At 40.4% G+C, this 22,020-nt stretch overlaps 2 protein-coding genes across 5 annotated transcripts in view; one reads left to right on the top strand and one right to left on the bottom strand.

Annotated features, from left to right (window-relative positions):
- Positions 1–18,469, bottom strand: part of LOC116309875 (protein PHTF2) — a 57,059-nt gene extending 38,590 nt beyond the window's left edge. For 2 of the 3 annotated variants that reach the window (XM_031726600.2, XM_039600979.1), the window contains exons 1-2: positions 18,268–18,469; positions 12,076–12,123 (exon numbers count right to left, since the gene is read on the bottom strand). The gene's annotated coding sequence lies outside the window, so the exon portion shown is untranslated. The remainder of the gene's footprint in view (positions 1–12,075; positions 12,124–18,267) is intronic. The other variant, XM_039600978.1, reaches the window with a different exon arrangement.
- A 293-nt stretch (positions 18,470–18,762) lies between these two features.
- On the top strand, positions 18,763–21,599 carry LOC116309876 (transmembrane protein 60-like). 2 transcript variants are annotated; one of them, XM_031726602.2, is made up of 3 exons: positions 18,763–18,988; positions 19,295–19,416; positions 19,525–21,599. In XM_031726602.2, the coding sequence occupies exons 2-3, from the start codon at positions 19,333–19,335 to the stop codon at positions 19,840–19,842; spliced, it is 402 nt and encodes a 133-aa protein (XP_031582462.1). In that variant the 5' UTR covers positions 18,763–18,988; positions 19,295–19,332; the 3' UTR covers positions 19,843–21,599. The 2 variants fall into 2 exon arrangements, with proteins under 2 accessions (XP_031582462.1, XP_039456557.1); XM_039600623.1 differs by lacking the exon at positions 18,763–18,988 and having other exon boundaries at positions 19,500–21,599.
- The last annotated feature ends 421 nt before the right edge of the window (positions 21,600–22,020 follow it).

Raw genomic sequence — 22,020 nt, 5'->3', positions numbered from 1 at the left:
CATCCATCCATCTTCTACTATCTCTCTGGTATGGATCACAGGGGCAAGCATCTCAGCAGAGATGCCCAGACTGCCCTCTCCCTGGCTACCTCCTTCTGCTCTTCCATGTGGAAACCCTGTTCTAGGTCTTCACTGGGGCCAAAACACTTAGGAGGCGCCCGGGAAGGATCCTAGTCAGACGCCCGTATCATCACAACTGGTTCTCATTTTTGATACAGAGTGGCAGTTCTACTTTGAGCTCCTCACCTCATCTCTAAGGGACGCCCCATACGCGCTTCAGATGACTCTCATTTCCACCACTTTTATCTATGATGTCATTTTCTCGGACTCTACCCAAAGCTCATGGGCGGAGACCGAAATACAAACTATGGAACTGGACATTTTTCCTGCACAGCTCACCACTTTCAGAGGCACAAAGGAAACCTGACATGTTGCATGATGTGTTGTTACCTTTCTGACCCCATTGCACCCGCAATCTTAAATGAGCCGATGCAAAATGTGAAAGAAATCGCAAATCAGAAATCAGAGACAGAACTGACAGCTCTGTTTTCAATAACACAATCCAAGAAGCAACAAACTTTATTCTTTTGGAAGCAATGGAGAATTTTGAGGGGTTGCAGACAATTTATCCAGATAGCAAATTATGGATGTGTGATTTAAGTCCTCTTTTCTAGGCCCCAGCCATTTTTTTTTTGTATAAATAAATAGACTTAAAAAGTCTAAAGCTGAGTGTTTTGATGTCTTTTTTTTTTTTTTCCCCATTAAGGTCCAAAGAAATTATATTATTATAGCCTGACGTTACCGTTTTTGTGATTTGATGCTTTATAAATAAAATTGCATCGAACTGCTCCAATCAAGACCCTCTACCTCAGCAACAAACCATTAATTTTACAACTTTGAGCTGATTATCAGTATTTAAGTCACTGATGGGAAGAGCATGCAGCCATGACAGTTTCCTGGCTGTACTTTGACTGTGCACTACGTCAATATTACAGTAAGCCATAACTGAAACAGGCTCCACAGATGGGTGGAGGTGATGAGAATATGCTAGCTGTGGTTAAAGCAAAGTACTGGATCTGCTTCATTAAGCGTGAGCTTCAGTGTCACTTGACACTTGGTATAACAAAAAGATGTAATTGCACATGTCGTTGCATGCTGCACAAGATTACAGACACATTTTCATTAAAAGTTATTCCATTTTAAAATCAGCTTACTGTGGGTTTCTGACTTCTGTCAATAAGCTTTATTAATCAAATTTTCATGAAGATTTTATTAATACGACAAGTGTAAGTGCTTTAATAATAAGTAAATAACTCATGGAGATGGAAGGGGAAGACAAGGACAAAATGTGGTTAATGCAAAGCTGTCAAGCGGAAAACATGGAGGCATGCGGTTAGCCGCTCTCCTCCTCTCTTTCGTGCCCTCTCTCTTTCAGCCTCTTTTCCTTCCTCCTCTATCTTAAGTCTCCTTGTATCCCTTTTCTACTTCTCTGTTACATAAGCGTAGCGTTGTCCTGCTGTGTGAGTGGGAGGGACAGAGGGCATCGGCTGCAGGCCAGGCTGACTCACAGGGTAGCAGTCGCTCTCAGCTTTTCTTAAGTCATGGATTATATCATATAATTCAATCAAACATCGCTACAGACATATGCTTTTCAGCTTTTTGAGAAAGCTAACTAAGGGCTGCCATTTCTCCTGTCATTCTAGCGCAAGCTTTTCTCACTCGTCTCAAGCTTTGCACATGAGGTGGAACGTTTAATTTTAACGCAGCCAAGTGAAGACATCTTGCTTTGCATGTGAGGGGTTGTCTGTGCTGCCAGCCTCCGTCAGTAATCAATCCCTGACATTTTCCAGTGAATGTTTTGGTCGTCGTTTGCAGTGTGGTTACTTATGTTCTGCGCATGTTCCGATGCGCGACTGCTTTTTAGGGATTTAATGACAATTATAATACATGGAACTAATGATTCAATTTTGTGAGACATGCATGTTAGAGACCATAGTACATAGTGTTCGATAGCACCATAGCTTATCTGTCATCTGTGAAACCACAACACAAATGCATGATAAAAGGTGCCACTTCAAAGAGGAGAGTATTAGCTTGACTGTGTGCGTCAAAGTCTATGTCGTCCAAGCAGCCATTGCTGGGTGAACCCACACTCGAGTGTGTGAAAATGTGAGTGTACAAAGTTCAAAAGCAAGAAGGTGAGAAAATGTTATACTTGAGCCAACTGTGAAAGGCTTCAAGCTCATACACAAATACTGCAAAACCACCAGCTGACTAATACTCAAAGCTGAACAGAAACAAGTTCCTGCACCACAACTGCTGCATGCACACTGCTCATACTGTTGGAAAGATATGCGCATACGTACGTGTGTGTATGTGTGTGTGCGCGTGTGTGCGTGAGGCAGCGGAGGGCTGAAGACATTTTTAGACACAGGAAGAAAGGTTTTGTGGGGTTTTTTGCAATGTCTATACTTACAATCTTGACTCCTCCCTCTTACTGCTGCAGCAAACTGCATTTTATATAGATTGCATTTAATAAATAAATGAATGCATGCTTTACCTTTAACTTAAGCAGCAACAAAGAATGCCCTATGCTCATTTGCCTGTTTTATTCCCTGTGGTTACACATGTACTGTGGATTATGGTGCCAGTAAGGACCTTTAGATTAAAACTTAAATTAAAAGCAGAGAGATTGCAATAGAAGTGGTAAAAGGACAAACGAAGCTAAGAATTTAAACAAAAAAAAAGAGTAAGCTTAAATTCACACGTGCACATTTTAATGCGAGTGTGAGGATTAAACAGAGCTAAAAAGCATCATGTCCAGCTTGGGAAAACTGCAGATCATTTTTGTATCAGTGAAATGACATTCAAAGGTTTTGCTAATAATAAATTAGTTAATCAGAAGCAGAGATTTCCATTAGCAGTATTATAACTCGATCAACAGCTGCATCAATATTTGCATCAAAATCACAACGTAAAATGAGATCTACAATAATAATACTGTATGTTGTTGGAATGTCTGCCTGTTGATTCTTTGGAACACCAAAGGTCTTCACACTTTAAATATTCTAGTTACACCAACATAAAAACAGACAAAACAGGAAATCCTTGCAGAAGCAGCAAATGTTTTTCAGTTTCTGCATGATAGGTGACTCAAACTATCGTCACAACTTTGAGTGAAAAACAAACAGGCTATACAGTAAAAAAAACAACAACAACAAAAAAAAAACTCAATAAGTTTGGGTTTCTGAAATCGAGCATGTCAGCTGTATATTCTGCTTTAATTTTACCAGGAATACACTCAATTAAACTTTGCTCATACCAGGTCGACCCACTTCTGCCTTTAAAACTGGCTTTATGCTTTGTGGCAGAGATTCAATAAGGTGTTGGAAACAGTCCTTGGACATTTGGTCCATATTAACATGACAGCATCACACAGGTGCTTGTTTGGCTACACATTCATGATATGAAACTCCCGTACTCACTACTTGGAAAATAGCGAGCAAACTTCTTGCCAACTTCTAAGTCCGTTACCCCCCTACTCCTCTTTTTCTTGGATGCAATGATGTTATACTTGGAAACACCTGGGAGTGCAGCCACACTGATCATTGTAATGGGCATGACAGAATTTGGGCTGATTATAGTGCTCAGTGATGCCACAGTGTTTCCAAGAAGAGTTTGGACCTGGAAATGGCCATGAGGTCAGACTTAGGTGGATCCTGCTGGAAGCAGCCATCAGAAGACGGGTACACTATAGCCATAAAGGGATGGACATGGTCAGCAATAATTACACCACCACCACCGGCAGCCTAAACTGTCGATACAAGGAATGCCCATTGTTGATACAGAACAATGGGCATTCCTTGTATCGACTGAAGGTCATTCGACTGATTTTTGCAGCACTACTTTTAAATGCACAAGCAAACTACTAAGTAAAAAACTATTTTTGCACCCTAAAACTTCTGCAATTTGATGTTACATAATAAACGAATTTCTGAGATCGCATCACTCAAGTATGCTATTAAAAAACGCCTTGTTGCTGTGGTCTGGGTCAACAAGAACCACTAACAATTTCTGTGATGAGAAACTGTCAAAATGCACAAACATAAAATGACGGTGGTAAGCATGAGCAGAGAGACAAAAACAGACTCTAACCTAACGGGCAGACACTGCCGTCATTACTGGAGCTGGGCACAAACAGCGGTGTGACGGCTTTAACGCCACAAATCCTCCCCATGTTGAGGCAGCGATAAGAAAAGCAGGCACATGAGGCCAGCACCAATCCACAAACAGCATCAGACAAAAAAAAAAAAAAATACACCAGCAGAGGTGCATATTATTGCCTAACACAGCTTCACACAGAGGATTATGTGTGAGCTGCATGGTTGTTATTCTGGCTGGAAAACACAGCAAGAAGAAACAGTTCTTTCCTAACACGCTTTTTTCCAAACTACACATTAGCAGCGTTCCCAAAATACACTGTGGTTTCCTGAAGGGTATTTAGGGAACAGAGCCCAGACAACAGAAACACACACAATCATTATACATATATGGTCACAAGAGGCTGCATTTGTAGATGCTCAAAAAAAAACCAAAATACACCAAAGAAACAGGGCTTCCTTGGGTTGGGTAAATCTCTTAGATATTTCAGGGTTTTAATGTTTCCTGATTGGAAATTTTAATAGTAAATACACACAGTGTATGCAGCAGTGACTCTTGCGAAATCTGTCTGAGCACCAGTCTGTCTGAACTGACCCATTTAGAAAAAGAAAGAGGGAGAGTGCAGTCAAGTTAGAAAGAGTGCATTATGTAGGCCATGGTTTATAGGAGGCTCTTGTGCTGAGGACACGGCTGTGTGTGTGTTTGTGCATCTCTTTGTGAGCAGGAAATGGTTGAATGCAGTTTGATGTATGTTAAAGCGGAGCATCAGTGCCAGAGTGTGCATCTGTGTGCGTTTGTTTTGTTTGTTTGTAGTAGTATAACTGACCAACGAGGAAGTGACACCAGCTACCGTAATTTCACAGCGAGGTTAGGACCTCAAATGTTTTTCAATAATGTTAAAACAGATTAAGTTTCTTCATTATCAAAACCAGTGACTGTGTGTCTGTATATTTGTGTGTGATTTGGATTATGTTTGCCCTGCAAAGTTTCTAGTTTTAATATTAACAACAGACAGGGATAGATAGCCAAATCATGAAGTTGATTTGTGGTCAGTAAGTCTCCATCCACACATCTGCCCCTTATCTGGGGCTGGGTCACGAAGGCAGCCATTTAAGCAAAGCCTAATCTTTGCTCTCTGCCGCCACATCCAGTCCAGTGTGTTCTGACCTCCTCCTGTTTGATCCCAGGAGGCATCATAGTCAGATCCCCAACTCACCTCTTTTTGAAGCAGAGGACTAGCAGCTCTACCTAGAATCCCTCCCAAATGACCAAACTCTTCACCCCCCATCTCTGAGGGAGAGCTCAGACACCCTTCAGAGGAACGTCATTTCCACTATTTGTATCCATGATCTCATTTTCTGTCACTACCCAGAACTTGTGTGAGGATGGGAATACAGATCTACCGGTAAATCAACAGCTTTGCTTTTACACTCAATTAAAACAATCAAAGATTAATGCATGCTGGCCAGATAAAAGATACGCAGACTTAAAAACGGGATGCAACCTACTAGTAAGCACGAACATACTAGGCAATTGATTTAACTATGTATAACTGCAGTTATCTGCTGATTATGCCATGTTATGACTCCACCTGCTACTAGCCCTACTACACGGCAGCACCCCGCTCTCTTTCTGTGATGGAAACTTGTAAACACGCAAGGTAAAAAAAGTAAGACAAGACTGCTGCACAACCATGCAGTACTCTTTGATGTAGAAGTGAGCAGGTGTATGTGTTCAGTGAACACTGGTATAAAACCACAAAAGCAAATGTGTAACCAAGTTGTGCACACGGCTGAGGACACTGGCCTGACCGGAAGGAAGGCTGCGGGTGATAGCGCTTCTAATGTTAGCCACACTGGGCAAAGTATGACATCATTTGTACGTATCATCACAGTGCAAAGGGAGGCATTTTTCACAGACATTTAAAACATCATTTGGTTATTAAATAATGGTAATCTTAAATACACAAGCAGTATTTGTATGGCAAATGTTTAACCCTGACCATTGGTTGTTTAAATACTCATAAAACATTCAAAACCAATGTTAACTAGTCGCCACTTGCAACAGAGAGCAGTGTCTCCAGTAAAGTGCCTGTCGAAATGTGAAACAAAGTCACAATTTCTACTTCTAAGACCATGAAGTCAGAATGAAAGTTGACCTTTGAGACAAAATGTTATGCATTCATCCAGTTAGCCATGTGTGTTAAATTCCGTCCTAGCTGCTAATAGGTTGCTAAATTATGGCCGAACATGTGTTTTATGGTGCAGACCTTTTATTACCAACTTGTAATCATGACATGGAAATGTCATGACGCAAACCTAGATAATCTAATCAGTTCATTCTTGAGTCCAAGTTATATCTGTGAAATACTTAAAGAAACTTCCTCGAGTTTTATATAATTAGTTTTTTGGTATTTTCCAAGAAAACACCGAGCTCCACAAGTTCTGAGTGAGGGTGTGGTGACTGCAAGTGGATGCTGTGTATGTGAAGCAGATTTTTTTTTTTTTTTTTTTTTTTTTTTAAATAATAGTTCTCATAACATTTTACATAATTGGTTACACAACCTGCCAGCCTCTGACTTTTTAATCTGGCACCTCACAGTTACTCGCATTTGCTCTGCAAGACACAGAGACAAACACACACAGAAAATGTCACATTATTGGAAGTAACTTACAGTTTTCAAATTAAAAACAAAACACTATTCATCACATATTTCTCAGTAAATAATTTAGCTAGGAATTTAGGTTCTTTCAATGCGACCCATTCACCTCATTTGTTGGGCAGCTCAGTGGAGCTGATGCTCACTGGCTGTAATGTAAGTTGCGGGCTTTGGTTTGTGTAGGTAACCCTTTAATGTTTAATGTATCAGTCCGACAGATGTAAGTAAATGTAGTGTGAGAGAGTCCACATAAAAAGCAGGTTGTGAAAGGATCAAACACGAAACCTTCGCCTACAAGAGTGTGGTTTGTGTCTCATGTAAGTAAATGTGGTCCAGCAACTCTGTTACTGTCTACCACTGCCTATTACAGTAAATCGGCACTATTTAAGTCTGCTATTTTTAGACCTACTACACTATTTTCACATTTAAAACACTGGTTAGGCTGAGGCAAAAAAACCCAAAACAATAAACAAGGCCCAGTCTGCCTGAATTTTAGAGCATATCCTTTTATTTTTAAAGGCATATATGATAAGCTTATGCCAAAAGAAGCAGTGACACTACAAGACTGAAAATAGAGGACTATTAATGCGTTTGAACTTTGAGCTCACAGCTTTATTTGAAACAGGATGCAACAGTGCAGCAAGTGCCTGGCAGCAATGACGCACACATACACTTTTCTTATTCACAGTATTTGAAAGTGTTTAAACCAATGAAAGACACTTTTCAACACTGGGGGGAAAAATAGCAAAGTAAAACTTAACAAACAGGCAGTGGAAGCCAGATTCAAGAGTCCAATATTGGGGGAAACTGACATGTTGTTTAATGTTTTGTTCGATAAATTTCCTCTCGAAAAATTGGGTTTGGTCAGTAACTGCAGTGTATGCTTGCCTAAACCTTGTATATGACAAGTGTATACATTGCTTCACTTCCTCATCAAACCAAATTAACATCAGAGGTTTTGGATGCTGGCTGAAATGAGTCACTTTAGATTTTACATTTGTAGCAGTAAGAGTTCACGAAACAGGTTTTATCTGCATATGAGGAAAGCTTACATAGCTAAAATTATGAGCTTAAAATGATGGGCTGTTAGACTAAACAAACAGGTTAGTGGCCTCCAATGCTGTTCAAACTTCAAAAAGAGATGGAAACTACTTGAAAACAAACCTACACATGACTGAAAGGGTCAGGTAGGGTTAGAAGGTGCGTCATCATGGTCCGATCTTTAGCAAAGCAGTCCCCAGAGCTTGTTCTACAATATCATAACTAGACAGGTCTTCACTCAAGACAGAAAACTGCATTATAAAATAAAAACTTCTTCATTTTTCCATCCAACTCACTTCTAATACAAACTGACAGTCGGATCATGTGTCTTTGGGATCTCTAATGAAAACATGAGCACAGGAGGAGACCTCCTTCACAAGTCTCGTATCTTGTGATGTGTAACACTAGCTGCTCTCCTCCTATCTGGGTGCTTCATGTTTCATGATGGGAGTAGGTTACCTCTCTGGGCTGGGTGAGAGGGCACATGTGTGCATGCCTGCAGGAAACATGAGGCTGCACGGACGGCAATAGAGAGTCAGAGGTGTTTGGGAGGGGTTCAGAGAAGCAAGGAGATGTTTTTCATCATAGGGTGATTTCCTGACTATCTCAAGTCACACCAAACAACCTTACACTTGATCTACCGTAAACCCTTATAAGCAGACAGCAAACTGGACATTTAACTGTGATGTTTGTTTAAGCTGAACAGTTTGTTAGACAAGGCAAATCAAATGAGCAACATTTTCCAAAAAACAGCTTCTTGGTCGTCTGTAGCAGTTTCACTTAAATACAGGCTTTAAATGAAGTTATATTTACAGCTCTAAACATAGAAAAAGGCCTTTGTGGTCGGAGGACGCAGCCAGTGTCATGCGTTTTCAAGTTTTACAACTAGGCTTCAACAACATGCAAAACATATGTTAATTATATCAAAACAACTGCACGCTAAACTTCAGTCCTTTCATGTGAGAAAAACTCAAAACTGCAAGCCGGTCAATTCAGAAATCCATCCATCTGCCAAGCATCACGTCTTATTATTTGGACAAATAATTGAGTGTAATGATGCCCATCAAACTGATCAGAGCAATCATAAATGCATTCAGATACTAGAAGCCATGAAGTTAAAATCTGGCTTAAACTGTGTCTGCCAAATTTGAGATCTGCCACAAAATATTCCATATTTATGACACATCCATCTAGAGTAACCCATAAGCAGGATTCAGGTTAATTTTCAGTAGTGGAAAGCCTTCAGTGCTGCTCTACATCCCAGTAAGTATTGAGGTATTAACTACAAATACCTCAGTGAGAGACCAAAGCGAGCAATAATCATAAAACACACCCGTCTTCCATCTCATAGGCCTGTTTCTAAAGCCTCAGGAAGAATGTAACGTGCGCATGTAGATCGTTCATGTGTTCGTAATTTAGGACCAAGCACCTGCACGTTTCCCTTGTACAATTTTCACTAAGCATTATTACTACACTCCAATAAAATAAAGCAATATATTCATACAAAATGCCTCAGGTAAGCAGCTTTTCTGCCTTAGGCACAACTTGAAAGCAAACTCGAATCATCTAATATGCATGTCCGACATTTGGATGCTTCATCAAATTTGCACTGAAACAAACAAAAACAGAATAAAATGCAATGCATACATACATACATACTACCACTAATAATGATAATTATAATATTATTAATAAATTCATAATGCCTATAAACAAAAAAAAAAAAAATAAAAAAAATAGTAATGCTATTAGTTCACTTTGCCTTTTACGTGTCTTTTTGTGGCCAGCGGGTTTCATTAAAATACAACTGCAAAGAGCTGGAGAAACTATTCAAAGAAATATTATGTCCATTGACTTAACTTTGTACAGCAGTTGTAGCTACACTAGATAATTAGTTATTCCTGCATCTTGTTTTTAATTGTATGATTGGTGGCAACTGGCATAGTTACCATAGACTGTACATAAAAAGGACAAGTGTAGCCACTGTGATTTCCTGCCTCTCTGTTGAGGCAGATGAGGTTTCACGCTCAGGTGACACCGTGTTTTGGACCCAGAGGTGACCATATTTGTACATGTGAGTGGAGACTGTACAGCTGAAATGCAGTCCCGCATGTGTGGTACTTATTGCTAACAGGTTAACGTGTGTTTTATGGCATTGTATTTGTGCATTTGCCTACGCAGAGGGGTTTGCAACCAATGCAAACATACTTGCGTGCACTCTTCCAACAACTCAGCAGCATGTAGTTCGACATTTAAGCTGTGCATAGGTCGAATGCTGATTAGCTGAAAGTAAGCTTAAACAAGGAAGGGAGTGGCAGGGAGTTTACCACAAAAGTGAGAGGGGCAAAAAAACATCAAAGACTAGAAATAAAAAAAATTAAGCAGACATGTCTGTGCAAACTATGCTCCACCCCCTCCTCCCCCACTAACATGTAGCAGGTGAGAAAGACGACCATGTGTAGAGCTACTTTACAGCTGTAAATGAAAACACTGCTAACACTGACACGGGTTGGAAGGAGATTCTCTACCGTGGCAACACCACCAACTTAAAGACATGAGAAACCACAAAAAAGAGAAACCCTTTATCCCAGAACAAACAGAAAAAGAAACGAAGCGAGGAAGAAGGAAATTAATCAGACAGAACCAGACCCCAGCACAGACACAGCTCACTGTTACACTTCTTTCAGAGAGGCAATGAGTAACCAGGTACATCAGATCTTCAGCATTAGTTAATGTTAGTTTAGACTGATTACTACAGACTATAGTCAGACGTTCAAATAATAACACTATTACAATAACACTAAGTAAATTATTCTATTTTAAACTAAATAAAATGTTTTTACCTGAAACCTGATTTATGAAGAATGTATGATTATAATAACTTTTAACTGTAACCTATAAGTCTTTGGTATTGGCACTACTGTTTGATTGATACCGAGAGACTCAGATTGACTGTAAGTCACAGACACCAACATCCTTTGTCAGATAATTACAGCGAAAATATTTGAAATGGCACCGAAACAAACAAACATTGCTCACAGGTCCAGTTCATTGTGTCGAATTAATAAAGGTGAGGCCTCGCAAGTAACTAAGGTTACAGCTCCCTTTGTCACAGTAGCTGCCAATCAAAGCAGGCACACCCCTAAATTTAAGCCTTCAGATGAGTGTTGCACAGGTTAATACTCCAGAGAAAAATATTTTTGTTTAATATGAGGTCTTACTCGCTTTTGGAACCTGCCTCAAGTGGCCATTAGAGGAACTGCAATTTTTGACACTACCATGATGGCTTTAATTTTATTTTTTTAATTTTTTTTAAGTTGCTGATGGATATGGAAGCCTGTTTCTGCCACTTAAAAAATAAAAATTTTTAAAAAACAACAATAATAATAAATAATAATAATAATAATAATAATAATAATAATAATTCGAGAATAACTCAAAATTTCAAGTTATTAACTCGAAATTTCGTGAAAAGTAGCTCGAAATTTTGACTTGCTTTTCTCAAAATTTTTAGTTAATGACTCAAATTTTGAGTTAGCGCTGCCAATCAGTAATCTACGTGAATGACGTCATTTCCTTGTTACCCGGAAACTGAAGCCCTCAGCTAAAAATGCTACAGCTAAGCTACCAATATTACAGCCAGTCATGAATGCGCAAATTGCTGATTATTTTCAGCGTGGCTTCACAAATCCTTGTGTTATTAGCTGAATAACATGGCGTTACTATCAGCAAACGTACTCTCAAAAGCACCAATTTGTTGCGATCCGGTTTTGAGTGCGCATACCACGTAGATTACTGATTGGCAGAGCTAACTCAAAATTGCCCAAAAAATAGACGTTTTTTGGGCAAGTTTGTGTCACCCCTACTCAGTGGCAACTTGTTGGACAGGAAAACACACACACCACGAATACCAACCACAGACTTTGTTCACGTGACACTCTAATCTTCGCGCGCACACACAAACACCAAGTGTTTGCTACTTGTCTGAACTTCTCAAAAGGGAAGTATTGCTTTTTTCACAGTCTCATTTTTCCATCTGTCTCTCTCTTTCAGACACAGTGAACAGAACTCATGAACTGCTGTTGCCGTCTGAGCAGAGCGGCTCTGTGTGTAAGCTTGACTGAAGACACCCTCATAACCGTCTGTGTGAGGTTTCAAGAATCTCCTCCAATTCATACAGAGGGCACTCAGACACAGACAGACACAGGACTCACCTCTGTTTGGGTCGTGTAGCTGGACTGGAGACTGTTGAAGCTGGACGACTGTAAAACAGAAAGTGTTGTTTCAGACTACTTGCAATGAAACGATTGCATTTGAGATTCAAAGCAACAGCAGCAGCAGGTGTTTGTGTGCATCTCAGGCTCTCACGTACTATACTGGCTTTCTAATCACTCACTAAAATGGGGCTCTAATGCGTGCACGAGTGCCTCCTGAGCACTGTGTAATTGGACTTTGGCATGGGTCCATGTCACGAGGCTCCACAGGGGGGTTTAAAAAGCAGCGTGTATCATTTGCTGAACTTCAAATGAACACAAACACAGAAAGTCTGCCTGCAGACACAGTATGAATTCTCAGAAACTGTAATGATTAACAACAGGCAGCAAGGGACCCAAAAATTCAACCTAACAGGGCAGCTCTTGTTTAAAGTCAAGAGAAGGATTGGAATAATCACAATCATCCTCACAATCCCTCCTTCATCATCAACATGCTGTTGTTATTGCCATCAATTTACCCTCAACAATAACCTTCCAGGTAATAACAGGGCAGACAGTCCCAGCATGTCCCCTGAAGTAATTCCTAAAACGCCACACTTTCCCCCCAGACCCAGAGTTTTACAACTCAGAAAATTGTGAGAAAATTGCATTTCCATTTAAACCGATCAGACTCAGATAAAAATAAATAAATAAATAAATAAACAAATTCAGGTAATTTGTGCTGGTAAGTGATCAGATAGGATTAGCATTATTACATTACTGTAATGTCATACTGAAGTGATGGACAACAGTAAAAACCCTTCGCAATTAGCCAAGTTAAAGAATGACTTGTAACCTCAGGGAGTCATGAAATGATCTCCTTATCGCATCAAGAGAGATAAGACAGGATGCTTATTAAAAAAAAAAAGTTTGCAACACAGCTGAGACCTTATGATTTTAGATATGAGGCTTTGTGGTAAGTTTCACTTAGAGTCCAGTATTTCTTTTTACAGTGATGAAGATGTATCCCAAATGGGGGAAGAAGAAACACGAAACAATCATGCTGGTTGGTTACAGTAGCTTAGATGTGTAAAAGAGGGGAGCCTGCCCAGTGCTGCCAAATCTTAAAGCTAATCTATGATCTCAATCATTTTGAATTGCAAAACCTTGCAAGAGGCGTCCGATGCTCCTGTCAGTTTGGCTGCACTTCCTGTTCACAATAATATTCTTATCAGCTCGTGATGTGTGACCAGTTTGCAGAACTTTGATACAGATCGAGCTCTTTTCTGAGAAAAATTATTAAAAGCACCTGTGTGCGTACGTCAGCTGGCACCAGTAGGATGTGCTCATTAGAGGCCTCCAGTTGTCAAGAGGAGGCTATATTGAGCTTTAATTACACACAGTTCTCATAAACTTTATAGAGTCTTTGACAAGTGGCATTCATAACCAGAGCATTAATGAGATCTAGCTCACAATTAACCACAAGTTACTGCCTGTAAAAAACAGCAAATGTAACCTTGACCTTGAGCACAACTTGGGTAAAGACCCACTGGATAAGGTCACTGGTCCTTCAGACAATTGAGGACAAGTCCTCAGACCCCATTAAGTCTTAGGGTGAGATGGTGGTGCAGTGATTAGAGTTTGTGCCACACAGCAAGGAGCTGCTGGGCTCAAACACCTTTTCTGAGGAGTCTGGCTGCTCTGTGTGGCTTCCCAGTCCAACTGCTGCTTAAACAGGTGAGTCTAAACTGGCTGACGGTCTATTAGCAGTCTGATGGACTGCTGACCTGTCCATGATGTAACCCATCTTTCACCCTATATCAATACCTATATCTGAAACTGCCCATTTTTCTTCTTTAATGTTGCTGTGCATTTTGACTGCTGATTTAGTATATCACAAAAAGAGTCATCTTTTTACCCAGACTATTTTGTCCTCATAATCACTGAAAGCTATAATCGCCACTGAGATTAAGCTCAGAATAAACAGCCCAGTCCTAGTGGATTCGGGACGTTTATAGAACAAGAATTTCCCGAGGCATTACTAAATGTTTCCTTGTTCTTATTTTTTATTAAAGCAGCATTCAGACTTAACAGGATGTGTGCATTTCTGTGACTTCCTGTGTAAACTGTTGGAGTCCCAACTGCAGCTTCTGGTCACTGCCACCTTGTTACTGACTGCTCTTTTAGCTGCAGTACAGCTAAGGTGATAACAAAGAAATGGTTTAGTGATTATGAGGTCAACTGACCTTTCTGCTCACAATCACCACTGCAGTGACTTTATTTCTACGCATGATATCACTTCCATGCAGGCCAAGCTGCAGCCGTAGCATAAGATGATATAGCAGGCGAGTGTGTGATGTAACTATGTTGCAGCTGATGATATAACAAGCTCTGCAGGCAGATTCAAGCTCCACAAAACAAAATGCAATCCATCGTCTCAGAGCTCTTCAAAGAGACAAATAAATGGAGGGGGAAATGCAACAAGGAGACAACTAAGGAGACTAGGTGAGGATGAGATAGAGATGCAGAGAATGCAGTCTCACATGTGCAAAAGTAGAAACTGTTTACAGAAACACTGCTTTTATTTTAAATTACTTTAATAACTTCAGCTAGAAATAACAGCCCAGAGAACATAAGCAAGAAGTGGGATCTCTCTCTAGCCAGCCTTGGGCATGCCTTCATCCACACCTTGTCAGGTGAAGACAAATGACAATTAAGGCCTTGCAGCACCAAGAGACTCTTGCAATGCCAGTCCAAAGGGTGTAAAAATATACAGAAGGTCACTCAACGAGGGAGTCATTCTCTACAAGTCACATTTGTGTGTGCACACCTCGATGCTGCGCAGATACACGGTCTGACTCGTAGTACTGGACCAGCAGATGATTAATCAGTGTTTTAAAGGCACACGAGCTGCCTAATCCTACCCTGTTTGTGTGTCTGTGCATTAACAGGAATCCAATGTGTGTGCGCGCAACACCACAGCGAATTTTTGAATATGGAACATAACACAAAAGTGATATCAGTAATCTACTTTCTGTCAGGAAGAAACAAACAAACTGCACTTTTGAACCACAGCGTCCTGCAGCGAGGCAGGAAAACATGCACTGAACTGCCTTGCTCAAAGGCACTTCATAAGGGATTTAAGTGAGATCTCGGATGTCATTCACATTTTTTGTCTTGTTAAACAGGTAGTTCCCTGTAGCTCCTTTTGGGGAAAACCCCTTCCTGTTGATGATCGTATGACTAACACTGAACTACTGAGTCTAAGAAAACTAAATTTCTCTACCCCGAGTACGAGGCCCTACAGTATAAGCTGTATATGGAGTTCACAGCAAGTGAGATTACATACTTGCAGTTTGATTTAAAAAAAAACACAAAAAAAAAAAAAAACATGTTCTGGCTGAATCGCAAACACAGTCAGGTATAACTGCTCCAACAGCGGAAAAAACTCAGCAGCTGATCATTTTTACTGCTGTTGTCACCGTGTTTGTAAGGATAATCAGGATAATCTGCTCGTTTCTTCAGCGTGTACGGGTTAATAGGAAAAAGTGATTTCCAGGCTTAAAAGCGACTCAACTGGTGTGGCAAATCGGACTAATTTAGAGGTCGAATTATGACTGCAGCTAGAATCTGGGTGAGCGATGACTGTGTTAGTCAGACATTGGAGCAGACAGACTGGCTCAACGATAAACTTGTTGGATAATCAGAAGGCCTGCCAAACTGAGAGCCTGACCCCCCGCAGAAGCCTGCAGCAGTTTCACTTCTCTGACACAGTCACTAACAGGTTTTAAAGCAGAGTACAATAGAGTAGAAGAGACAGATAAAGATTTGAATAATGTAGATGAGCACAAGGCAAACTGCTGTTATTGGTCTATCACACATATTGGCATCTGTTAGTTGAGATACACAGATATGAAGGATGTACACGGACATTTGTATTTATTTATTTTTTTTAATTTATTTTTTTTTTTTTAAATAGAGCGGCTGTAGCCCTCTATTTAATATCTGCAGCACATGCAGCAGAGTACATCACAGCTTAGCAAACTACGGGCACCCTGATGGCTTCCGATTACTTGTATGCCTGCAAGCAGTTGGCTGGTTCAAAGAAATGCAATGTTTATGGACAGCCACAAAAAACAGACATAAAATTATAGCTGCTTAGATGCATGTTTTAATTGATTTAAAAGACTGTGTAGGAGGGCACTAGTAATTTTTGCGGCATTTTATGTCCTATATGCTACCTTTCACTGTATTTGCTGCTTTTTTAAATATTGTGTTTGTATAGCTTGAACGAGATTTGATATAAATGGGTCTTCGTAATTAAATAAAGTAAAAAAGCATTTGCCTCCTTCTAGACTTCTTCCTGTTTTTGCTTGATACATTTGCATGTTTCAGCTCAAACACATTTTACATATCAGACAAAGATAAACCTAGTAAAGAAAAATCTGATTTTAAATCATTTGTTATGTGTTTCACATTACTGTGGAGGAATTTTGGCTCGTTCTTTGCAGAGTTGTTTTAAATCAACCACACTGGAGAGTTTTTCGAGTATGAAAGCCTGTTTAAGGTCAAAGCATCTCAATCAGATGCATGCAGACATTCTCCTTCAGGATTTTCCAGTATAGAGCAGAATCCATAATTACATCAATCACGGGACGCTGTCCAGGTCCTGAAGGAGCAAAGCAACCCCAGACCATCACACTACCATGTTTCAATGTTGATCATGTTTACACAGGAAGTCACAGAAACACATCATGACGTTCATTTTGTGAAATGCTGTGTTAGTTTTATGCCGGATGTAACGGGACTCAGACATTCCAAAGAGTTCAGCTCTTGTCTCGTCAGTCAACAGAATATTTTCCTAAGAGTCTTGAACATCAAGTTGTTTTTTTGGCAAATATGGGACAAGTCTATGCGTTCTTTTCGGTCAGCAGTGGTTTCCTCCTTGGATCTCCAATGGATGCCATTTTTGCTCAGGCCCTTTTCTATTTAATCATGAACTCCGACCTTAACTGAGGCAAGTGAGGCCTGCAGTTGTTCAGATGTTGTTCTGAGTTCTTTTGTGTACAACTGGATGAGTAACTGATGCACTCTTGGAGTATTTTTATTTTTATTTTTTTTAAATAGGCTGGCCACTCCTGGGAAGGGTCAACAACATTTCAAGTCCTCTCCATTTTTGGATAATGGTTCTCACTGTCCTTCACTGAAGTCTCAAATCCTTAGAAATAACCTTTTCCAGACGGATAGATGTCAGTGACTTTGCTTCTCACCAGTTCTTCAATTTCACTTTAGATTGTGAGATGAGTTTCTTTTTGAGATCTTTTAGCCTTCTTCATGTTGTCAGACAGGTTCTAGAGAAGCGATTTCAGGAGTCAACAGGTCTGGCAGTAATTAGGCCTGGGTGTGGCTAGTGAAATTGAACTCAGCAGGCCAAAAAAATGTGGTTAATCACATGGGGGCAATTATTTGTTCACATAATTTCAGGTAGGTTTGGATAGTTTTTTCTTTTAATAAATCATACCTTAACTTGAAAACTGTATTTTGTTTTTACTCAGGTTATCTCTGTCTAATATTAAAATTTGTTTGTTGACCTGAAACATGCAAGTGTGACAAATGTGCAAATAAATAAGAAAGAAAAAGCAGGCAAATACTTTCACACAGCAGTTTAGTTTAAATAGTAAATCAGTCAGAGCCTAGCAAAATGCCATGCAATAAACGGTATTACTACAAAGATGACAGTTAACAGCAAAACTGCTTGCCTATATTTTATTTTTTAAACAAGTTTGATTGCTTTCACAGTTGATTTTTATCTTTTTACTTGCTAAAGAAATACTGCGAGAAAAGATTGTACTAAAAATCTTATCCTTAATAACATTGATGTGGAAGATTTAAAAATAGCAAAGTGGTAGAGGAAGTAAAACACAGGCTAAAAATGTCAACGTTTGCATTACTGTGAAGTAAAGCTCGGTCCACTATGAGTGGGGAAACACATGCAGCTAATTTTGATGCTAGCTGACATGTAGCTGGAAGCAGCCACTGTGCTTTCGGCAGTCTTCGTGGTTGTCTTGGTTCATACACAGACAGTCCTCCTCCTTTCTGCCAGGCTATATGTTAGCTGAGCCACCGGCAGGCATAAAAGCCCATACAGCTGTCTTTAACCCCGAAACCCTGATTAGTGCCGTCTAAACGCGCCGTGCAGCCGCTCAGTCTTACCTCTTTGACTGCGAAGGCGGCTCCGAGTCCACACACAGAGCTCAGGCGCGCTTTCTAAGCGTAGTTTATAATGAACTTGAGCTAGCCAGCCTTGTCCATTGTCTGGAGGAGATGCTGGGTATCTGCTCGCCAATATTTCAAGCATTAGCCTTTCCCTTTCTGTCGCTCACTGTAAAAATACTACTTCGGCCCCCTTACCGTAAACCGCCGCATAAAGGCGCAGTTATATTTCCAGCAAATAATCGCCATCGATGGTTAGCAATTGGAAAGAAGACTAGGGTCACACATGAATACAATAAGTATTTCAAAAGTCAAAAAACGAGAAAATACAAGGTTAAAATTTTAAATACCATCACGACGAATAGGATATAATCAGAAGCGCCGGGAAAAAAATAATAAAAAGAGCTTTACTTACCTCTAGTGGACGTGAAAACTCACTACAGGAAAACCCAAAAACTACTTTGCGCATTTGTGAACACTTTACGGTTACAACGCAGCGTGATGGACATTAAAACAAACGTAACGAGCTCCAATCGGCTCCCAGGAGAGGCGGGACCAGTATGGATAACGGACCTAAAAAAAAAAATCTCCCAGTCTATTATTATTAACGGACACGTTTGCTGATAATTACATGACTGCCTATAAGAAACGATATGAGAATGTGAATGCGTTGGACACAGTGGAAAGAAGATGCTGTCTGCCGAGCTGGAAACACACTAAAGTAAGTCACAGCCAGCGATTAGCACAATGCTATTAGGCTGTAACAGCTAGCTCTAATTGCAGCGTTTTTAATCTGACAATGAATAAAATTATGGCATTAAATTACTATTTCAAAGCGGCCATCAGCGAAATGTTGTATGATGCTGCAACGGAGAGCATAGCTGACACCAAATAATCCAGTTAGTTCTGATTCCTGCCTTGCTGTCAGTTTTTAAATCCACTTTTTGTGCTACAAAAGCATGCATTTGTCATTATTTAACATATTTTCTGATTATAACACGTGCACATGTGGTCTGTCTGTGTGCAGCTTCTGTCTGTCTCCTCCTCTGGTCTCCACTGAGTGAGATGTCTCTGGCTCAGAGGGTTTTGTTGACCTGGGTCTTTACCCTGGTTTTCCTCATTATGCTGGTGCTCAAATTGGATGGAAAGGTAAGAGTTTTCATAGCTTCATCAGCAATCTCCACCCAGTCTCCATCCAGTGACACATTCCTCCCAACAACCTCAACTATCAGCATCTTATCCCTTTCCTCTCTACAGGTGCAGTGGAACTGGTTCCTCATCTTTCTCCCTGTCTGGGTTTTTGATGGCATCCTCATCCTCATGCTCGCCATCAAGATGGCAGGCCGCTGCAAGCCGGGATACGACCCGCGCAACGGCTCTCCAGACCTGCGCCTGCGAGGCTGGTACCTGACAGCCATGCTGCTGAAACTCGGCTTCTGCCTGACGCTGTGCGCCAAACTGGAAAGGCTGGCCGACGTGAAGCTGACGTTTGTGTGCATACCACTGTGGACCATGTTAATGGGGGCGCTGGTGGAACTGGGGTTGAATATCTTTCCTGAAAGGAGAGAGGCTTAGTAGCCGCCTAAGACCTCGACAAACCTGTGTAAAAACACGAAGGCAGACATTGGGAGGAGATTTGTGTTTATCTGGTCTCGGCTTTGTGAAATAGGAGCTTAGCCTGATTATGTTTCCAGAGAAGAATCAAATCTCTACTTCAGCTATCAGTATTACTGTTAAGAACAAGAGACTTTGTGTAGGCAGATCACACAGTTGGAAGTGCACAGATTTCATCATAACTTACTTGGAAAATGTGGCCTGATCTTCATCACACTCACAACTGCAGAGAAACACAATCTGGCTAAACTAATGAAGCACAAACAGGATTTTGGATGACGTTATAAAAGAAATAACTCCCAAGCCCAGGCTGGAGAATGGACGTGAATCTGAAAAAGCACCTTAATGAGATCAGAGAGCAAACAAGCCTGGTTCCATGCTTTCGTTTCAGTGACTTCTCACAGGAACTTAGAAGAAGCATTTGCAGGTTCACAAAACCGGAAAAAAAGCTACTGAATGTTCATCGAGTCACACTAAGAAGAACTCTCAGAGGATATTCAGGAAAGCTGCTACCTTGCCAGGGAGGTGAAAAAGAAACCAAGGGTAATGACGAAAACCCCTGCAAACAGCTGAATAAAGTTTACCATAAGAAAAACACTTAAGAATGATGTTATTGGAAGAACTTGAGGAAGAAAAGCGCACTACAATACATCCCATATTGGAAAAGACTATATCTGAGCACTCAGTCTTTTGGAGAACAATAAATAAAAGTTAACCCCAACAGCGAAGCATGGTGGAGGTGCTATCATGGTTTGGAGATGCTTTGCTACCTCACAGCCTGGACACCTGTCAGAATTTATCACCTTAACCCGAGTGGACACTGTTGGTGCTAAAGGAAGTACAATGGGTGTGGACTGTGAGCGATTACGCTGTGTTTTTTTTTATACAAATACATACGTGCTAGTTTAGTCATATTATAATCTTAAACCTTTCCTGCAGCTGTGGGTGTTCAGGCCTCACCAGACGCGTGTGCATCAGTAGAGCTGGGACTCTACTGAGCTGCTACTAAGTTGCGTAAACATGGCAAAAATAGCTGAAAGATGGCCATATGGAAACAGCTGTATCTGTAAAACTACTGTGAAGCCAACACTGAAAGCAAAAAACCCAAAACATCCTCTGATGCTTTGTGTTTTTATGGATTGAAAATGTCCAGTATTGTTTTTCTAAAGTTTATTTTTGCTGGATGTAAATGACGGCAGCTGCACAGGCAGGAACTGAATCTACTTCCTGTGTAACTATCACGCTTGCTACCAAACTACGGTGTAAATTTTTGCTTCGTTTTCCAGGTTTGTTTTTTAAAACTTTAAAAAGACAGCAGTGAGCTTAGCTGCAAACACAGAAGCGGGGGATTTAAGAAGCATCTGATGTGCTGTTTTCCACAGGCTGCCTTCTCTGCCTTATACAAGTTCTCTTTTGTACTTTCATCATCATGTGTTCTCTTTAACTCCGTCTCTGCACTCAAGTCCAAAACTCTGATCACAAATGAACCTTTGTGTGGTTGAAAAAAACCCCAACTTTTTAATTGCAGTTCTAGCCACGAGAGCACCAAGCTGATTCCAGTTTCATAGTCGGTTGACTCTGTGCATGGGTGAAATGTATTTAGTGCCATCGGTTGTTTCCTTGTGTTATTTTGCACTGCACTGAGAGAGAGAGGAAATGCACACGTTCTTTTGAAATTGCATGCATGTGTTATAATAATAAACGAGTGATTTACACTACACTGTGTGCCTCATAATGATGCTTAAAAAAGTGGTTCCAAATTGAAGGATGGCATTAGCTAGAGCTTTTTGAAAACAAAGTATTGTGGTTGGGAAAATCCCTCTGGGACGTGCCCTGAAACGAACCATGAGGCAGCCAATCAGTTAACAGCAGGGTGTGTGTGCACGCTCTTACACATTAGCTCCTCTGAAACGCGTGCACGAGTTTATCTGGCATTACATAACACTCTAATTTAATGGTTTATGACAGGATTTTAAAGTTTAGATGTATTTGTATTGTGAAAAAAGAACTAACTAGGAGAAACTATCCAAAAGCACCTTTAAAGAAGATGGAAAAGGCAAGTATCTCATTTCATTTTATGCGACTAAATATAGCACCTTTTTTTTTTTGCTTCACTTAATAAACAGCTATGTTTCCAGG

This window comes from Oreochromis aureus, linkage group 17 (assembly GCF_013358895.1).
Source record: "Oreochromis aureus strain Israel breed Guangdong linkage group 17, ZZ_aureus, whole genome shotgun sequence".
NCBI lineage: Eukaryota > Metazoa > Chordata > Actinopteri > Cichliformes > Cichlidae > Oreochromis > Oreochromis aureus.
This window is presented reverse-complemented; position numbering and strand designations above follow the sequence as displayed.

Coding starts and splice junctions, on each gene's coding strand:
- LOC116309876 (XM_031726602.2), top strand. CDS start 19,333: ATGTCTCTGGCTCAGAGGGTTTTGTTGACCTGGGTCTTTACCCTGGTT. Junction 19,417..19,524: donor TGCTCAAATTGGATGGAAAG/GTAAGAGTTTTC, acceptor TCCTCTCTACAG/GTGCAGTGGAACTGGTTCCT.